Source organism: Panthera leo, chromosome D3, assembly GCF_018350215.1.
Source record: "Panthera leo isolate Ple1 chromosome D3, P.leo_Ple1_pat1.1, whole genome shotgun sequence".
In the NCBI taxonomy this organism is placed as follows: Eukaryota; Metazoa; Chordata; class Mammalia; order Carnivora; family Felidae; genus Panthera; species Panthera leo.
The window spans coordinates 5,640,909-5,647,536 of record NC_056690.1 but is presented as its reverse complement, the minus strand read 5'-3'; the positions used below and the strand labels follow the sequence as shown (position 1 = coordinate 5,647,536).

At 64.3% G+C, this 6,628-nt stretch overlaps 1 protein-coding gene across 25 annotated transcripts in view; it reads right to left on the bottom strand.

Annotated features, from left to right (window-relative positions):
- Positions 1–5,156: 5,156 nt before the first annotated feature.
- NCOR2 (nuclear receptor corepressor 2) overlaps positions 5,157–6,628 on the bottom strand; it is a 218,807-nt gene continuing 217,335 nt past the window's right edge. For 11 of the 25 annotated variants that reach the window (XM_042910758.1, XM_042910774.1, XM_042910776.1 and 8 more), the window contains one exon: positions 5,158–6,351. In XM_042910758.1, the coding sequence (XP_042766692.1) occupies positions 6,170–6,351 (182 nt within the window). In that variant the 3' untranslated portion in view covers positions 5,158–6,169. Of the gene's footprint in view, positions 6,352–6,628 lie in introns of all 25 variants that reach the window. The other 14 variants (XM_042910767.1, XM_042910766.1, XM_042910772.1 and 11 more) reach the window with 3 other exon arrangements.

The window sequence follows — 6,628 nt, the reverse complement described above, 5'->3', positions numbered from 1 at the left end:
GACCCAGAGAGGCTCCCTGTTCTGTGTTCCCGAGCCCCTCGGATCCCATGGGGTGGGGCAGGTTTTCACAGGCCCCCGTGCTCTGTGGCCGCCCCCCTTTTCCCACCTGGCCGTAGCTTCCCCTTGGCTTCTCCTCTGCTCACGGGGAGCAGGGCGGTATACTCAGAAGGCACGGACCCCTGTGCCCAGCGTGCACTGGCTTCCCCCAAGGGCCAGTGCCAGGCCCCACCCTGGCACTTGGGTCTGGGGGCGGTTCTGGGGTGGGAGGCCTTGGGACTCTGCATTTGTGGGTGCCCAAGTGCTTTGTGTTCTGCGTCCCAGCCCCCTGCGCTGATGCCCCCGGAGAAGGGCCCCAGCCGCCTCTGCAAAGAAGCTGGTCCCAACCCACGTTAGCACTCGTTTCTCTCCGTCTTGTCCATACCTCTGGAGGGGCCTCCGGGGCCCCGACTGTCCGTGCAGTTAGGGAGGCACGCGGCGGCCAAAGGACAGTGGCCTCTGGGAATCAGAACGTCAGACTGGAATGTGCCCCAGAGGGGCGCACAGAGGGGCGCACAGCCTGGGAGAGCCCAGCCGGTTTCGGGTCGGGCTTCCGCGTGGACGCGCACGCTGGGGGCTGCTTTGTGCCTAACGAGTTCAGATGTACAAGCTGGACTGTGATCCCAACGCTGATCTGCCTCGCCACCTGGGGGAAAATGGGGTGGGTTTCCTGACACGAGCAGTTGGGGGGGGCCCACGAATCCAGTGACCTTGGAGGTGTCCCTGGGGTGCCCTTCAAGATCGAACTTTCCACGCACGCGATTAGCTGACGGCCTCCGGCTGCAGCTTTCCAGCCGCGGGCAGGACCCTCTAGCAGGCGTCTTTGCCCTCGGGGGACTGAGACTGTCTCTCCCTTTCTCTTTCACGTTGTCGTCACCTGTCTCGGCGTGTCGCGGAAGACAGGTAACACGCGCGCCTGGGAGACGAGAGCGAGCCCACACCTTGCACTCAAGTGTCTCCGAACGTCGTTTTGACCACGTGGATAGCTTTTGCCTTTCCCTAATGACACCGGGAATCCCAGACTGCTCCTCGTACACAGGGGCTCAGTGAGGCCCAACCTGGGAGGAGGAGAAAGCGGGGAGCAAGGCAGCTGCCCGTAAGGCCCCCGAGGGCTCCCCGGCTTTCCTGGGAACCCAGAGGACCTGGAGGTCAGGGGGAAAGTGTTACCAGTGTTGTCTAGATCCCTGGGATTTCCACCTCCAAAATAGAGACTGCAAAGGCCCTTCCACACCCCCCCCCCCGTCCCCCACACATCTCAGAGAGGCAGGTGTCACTCACGAAGTCCCCTGGGGAGCAGGAGACGACACCGAGCATGGATCCAGTGGCTGGAAAAAGAGCTTCATGCTCTACCAAATGGGCACATGGTCTTACCTCCCAGGCTGCGGGAGACGAGAATTCGCGCTGGTCAGGCCTCTGCTGCAGCCGAACCAAGTTGGGACCCTTCTCGGGGGGGGGGGGGGGGGGGGGCAGGGCAGGGTGTCCACTGCTCATGCTGGGGCGGGAACACTTCAAATGTCTGAGGGCCGGCTCCGGCCCCAAACGCCCCTCCTGACCTCTGCTGTGGTCACTCTTGCCGGTTCACACTCACAAGCCTCAGATCAAACTCAGCAACCCCCTCCTCCAAACAGGCGTCCCCATCATCTGGATCGACGCCGTCCCGTCCCCTCCTCCCCAGAGTTGAGGGTGACAAGCACAGCAGCCCAGGCAGCCAGCAAAGCCCTCGGAGCTGAGCCGCGCACTCTGCCTGAGGGCAGTGGGCCTGCTGTCAGCGTTCTAGCACATTCCATCCTCGCGTTCTAGCACATTCCATCCTCGCGGTGACCCTGAGAGGCAGCTGGCGAGAAGTCCTAATGAGGAAGCGGGGCCTGGCCTGCCTGCCTCCGGAGGAGGTGAGAAGGAAGGACCGTCTGTCACAGGGCCGCCAAAGCCTCCCGGCTTCCTGGGGGATGCATCAGAACGGTGGCCGTCCTTAGCCTTCTCAAGGACAGAATGGCCAGGGAGCCCCCCCCCCCCCACCCGCTGCTGGCGATCCCCGTTTGCTCCTTTATCAGACCCATTTTGTCTGTTCCCTGCCGGGTCCCCTCGTCCGACACCCGCACCAGTGAGTGAGCAGTGTTCTCTACAAGAGAACTAACATGGCACGCTATCCCGTTTTACAGAGGAGGAAACTGAGGCACAGCGGGTTCAAATGACTTGGAGTCCCACAGCCATGAAGTGGCAGGGGGAGGACGGAACCGGGCAGCTGGCCTCGGGCGGCCTCCTCGCGTGCCCTGCCCGCTCCCGGGGCCGGGGGGCTCTGTCTTGCCCTTCTCTGCTGCGCTGCCCCCGTCCTGGTCCCTCACGGGCCTGCAGCAGAGGCTTCTCCCTCTCAACCCACCCTTGCAAACTCACGATCACCCCAATTGCAGAAAACCAGCAAATTACCTTGTTGGGTCTCCTTCCTTCTCAGGAAATCCTGGGTCCCCACGCTGACCTATGTGTGGCCGCCCTGGGCTCCCAAATGTCCCCGGCCGGGTCTCGCCTCCCAGCCTTTGCCCACACACGTTCCCTCCATTCAGCCCACCCTCGCCCCGAGAGCTACCGCCTCCAGGAAGCCACCCTGACTGCTCCAGTTATCACGGTGTCTGCGTCACCCAGCCCCGGGAGCGCTTGTTGTGAGCCAAGCCCAGTGCCCTGGGGACCAGTCTGTTCCTGTCCCCACCGAGGGCGGCAGCTCTTTTGGCCGGGCGTCCTTCCATGGAGCTTCTTGTGCCCTGACTGGAGACTCCCTGGCCAAACAGAAGGTTCTAGGCACGGGTCAAGCTCCGGCCTCGGGCTCCCACTCCCGCGGGGGCTGCAGGCCACCCCATCAGAAACCCCTGTGCTGCTTGTTGAAAACACAGATTCTCGGGCCCCACCCCCGACCTACAGACTCATATTCATTTTCTCTAGTGGGGGCCCAGGAATCTGCATTCAACCGACTTCCCAATGTCCTAAAACACGCAGACGTTTGCCAACAACTCCCCTTCCCTTTACAAATCACACTGTGGCTTTCTAGGAGATCTGCTCCTCACAGAGTCCGTTCAGCTTAACACAGTCGCCAGGGAGGCTCGGTCAACAACTGGGCTGGAAAGGAAGAACACGAGCTCTGCCCTTGAGGGGTTCTGTCCAACTTGAGACGTGCAGTGTGTTATCAGAGAGCCGGGGGGACAAGAAAATGGAGAGGGATAACGAGTTCTTAGAGGAGGCAATGTCCCAGCTGGGTTTTAACGTGTGTGTAGGAGTTTTCCACGGAGATGAGGGTCAGGGGAACACCACAGGCCACTGCCTTAAAGACGGAACAGTGAGAAAACCAAACAAGATGGGGGTGGAATGAACGCCGGGGGTTGAGGACTGGCCGGTAGGCTGGAGGTCAGGGCGGGTCCTCTGTAGGCACCAGGAGGCCACGAGTTCTCTCTACACCCTGCAGACACCCCGTGTTGGGTCCGGGCCACCGGTGCTCAGAGAAGACAGACAGGTGCCAGACGGTGTCAACTCTGAGGCCACAGAGACAGGGGGCTGGTAGAGAGGACCATGTGGGCGGAGACTTGAGCCCTCACCCCCGTATCACTCTGCGCGGCTGAGGGAGGTGCCATGGGATCCTGGGTAGCACCGGCATGCGTGGCCAAGCCCTGGTGGCTGGTGTGGCCAACACAAGCTGGCCCATCCTGGATTCCAGATGGGGGCAGGTCTACACCCGGAGTGGGGGGAGGCCTGTGGTCAGGACAGGGCCCTTTGCTGGCTCGACACTGCCACCTGCCTGCCAGCCTCAGTACTGCAGCCCAAGTACCGAGCTGAAGCCTGGAGGGGCGGCCTTGAGGCCGGCTGCCGCTGTGGGGGGAGGGGGGCACGCAGAACATTCCGGAGGCTACACAGACCATCACAACCGCACACTCACATCTTGACTCAGGGCGCAGGCTTGCAGGATAGACAGGGAGACGCACAGGGCCGGGGAGGCTCGTGGGCAGTGTCCCCTGCGCACTCTGACCCCTCCTCCACCCCTACCCGCCACCCCTAAATCGTGGGACCTCCCAGGTACACACCCCGAGGAGGTGGGGTGCTGGCCACCAGGGAAACTGGGCACCACTCACGTGGAGGTTGGGCAGGGGACAGCACTTGCTGCGGCCGGCGTACCCGTGTCTGGCCCAAGTCCTGTGGGGGCCCCTCCGATGTGCTGAACGGGGACAGCTGGTGTGGGACAGGACCACCCCCCCCCCGCCCCCCCAACTGGGCCCGTGACCATCCTTGCTGGCAAGGCCCCATCAGAGTCCTGGAAGCCGGTTCCAAACTGCATAAACACCATCCCCTTGGCCAGACACGGCGGTCTGTTCACAAGTCCGCTGGGCCAGGGTGGCCCCTCTCTGGGTATTCGGGGGGTGTCCGTCCCTGGATGGGCCAAGGGGCCGGCAGCCCTGGGCCGGGAAGCTGAAGGACAGGGACAGGGTGGGTTCCAGGACCACGACACCCAGGCTCGGCACGAGGGGCACCCGGGGGCCCACGGCACACACCCACACACATGCCAGGCACACAGGACGCTGGGCAGCGAGGACCCCTGAGTGCCCTTCCAGAGTCAGGCGCCCGGCCCGACGGGGCAGACGAGGTGCTGCGGAGAGGGGCGGGGGAGGGGCCCCCGCGAGGCTGCCCCCAGCATCCGCCACGGCGACGGATCACAGCCTTTCCAGAACTCGGGCTGTGTTCGCGACGCACACAGGAAGCCAGAGCGGGGACGCTCCGACCAAAACCACAAGCAGCGGCCCGGCAGCCGTTTCCGGACCCGAGAGGCCAAGGGCTGTCTCCCTTGTGCCTCGCATCGAAGGCGGCGGTGACGGCAAAGGCCCCGTGTCCTCACGACCCCGGCGGGAGTGGCCGCAAGCGTATTTAGCAAGGGACACCCGGCGACGGTCATCGGGACGCGCCCTGTGACCCCTCCCCAGGCGTGCACGCTCCTCACCTTCCCCCACGTGTACGGACGCCCTCACGGTGACATTCTCGCCACGGATGGAGCTATTCACCTGCCAAGGGGACGGGCCTGGTGACTTCAGGGGGGATGTGTCTTTGCCCCTCCGGGGTCACACTCGCACTGTCCCCCCAAGCCCCCAGTCGCCTGCCCCGTGGCCGTGCAGTCCGAGGCAGAGAAGAAGCCTTCGTCGCTCGAGTATAATTCGCTTTTTAATGAGAACAACGTGTGTAAATGACAGAATGCCACCGCCGTGCGCAGATGGCGGTCACAGAACACCCATCAAATTCCTTCTGCCCAAGGAAGGGCGGGGGGGAGGACGAAGGGGCGCCCGCGAGCCGGCAGCCCCCGGCCCCCTCAGGCCCGCGGACGATGGGGTCACCGATGGCGGCCTGCACACGCCTCCTGAACGGTAAGCAGAGATGGAAAAGCACAGCAGCAATAATACTGGGTCAAGTCCTTCCTCGCGTAAAACATCTGAACTAATTCATCAAAGGTATCAAAAATATACCCTGTAAACCAATACATCATGTACACCTGCCTTTCCTTCCCACCGCCGCGGCAACCATGTGTGAGAACAAACGGTCCGGTCCCTCCGAGCCTCCGCTCGCCCCAGACCCCACCTGGCCCTCTCGCCCGCCCATCTGGCCTCACTGGGTCGGCGGCAGTCTCGCTGACCGGGAACGAGAGCGCCGGGGGCTGGACAGCGCCTGTGTCCGTCTGTCCAGAGCGATAAGCGGAATGGGGACGGAGGGAGGGTGCTGCTAGCTCAGTTTAGACTTTGGTTCCAAATGCGTTAAGGGGGGAGGCAGTGGCATGGGAGGTGCGTGGTCATCCTGCTTTGGGTCCCTGGCCGCCCCGGCTGCGTGCGTGTGGCCGCCACACGCCGCCGCGCCCCCTCCCTGGCCCCTCCCCTCCCGAGCACCAGGTAAACATCCCCTGAGTAAGGTCACTGCACAGGGCCAGCCCGGGGCGGGAGTCGTAGTTAAGGCTTTAGACAGGCAAGGATGCCGGCTCTGGACGGACGGACGGACAGGCGCGCAGGCAGACTCAGGGGCTCCTTCCTCGGTGGGGGGGGGTCGGCAGCGGCCCCCTCCTTGCCCGGCTGCTCTGGCCGCTGGCTGGGCCCCGGCACCGCCCCCCAGCCCGTTCTGACGGTCACTCGCTGTCGGAGAGCGTCTCGTACTGTGAGCAGAGCAGCGGCTTGGGCTCCTCGTCCCAGGCGTGGTGGGGACCGGCAAGGGGCCCGCTGCCCGCGGGGAGGCCGGGCGGGGGTGGGGAGGCCATGACACCCGCCTGCAGCCGCATGATCAGGGGGTTGTAGGGAAACGGTGTGGAACCTGCCGGAAAGACCAGGAGAGACGACCGGGAGGCCCCCTGTGAGCTGGGCACTGCCCGTGGGCCCACCTGCCGACCACGCTGGGGACTGGGCCTCGGCCTCCCACGTCTGGCCACTGTCCCGGTGTCACTCCCGCGAGCGGCTCAAAGCTGCCCACCTCTCCCCACTGACACCACTTCCCCCCCCACCGTGCCCGGGGCCAGCTGTCGCCGGGACGGGGAGGGGCCTCCTTGCTGTTCCCGTGCCCTCGCCCCTCGGGTCTGTCCTCTTGCAGGCGC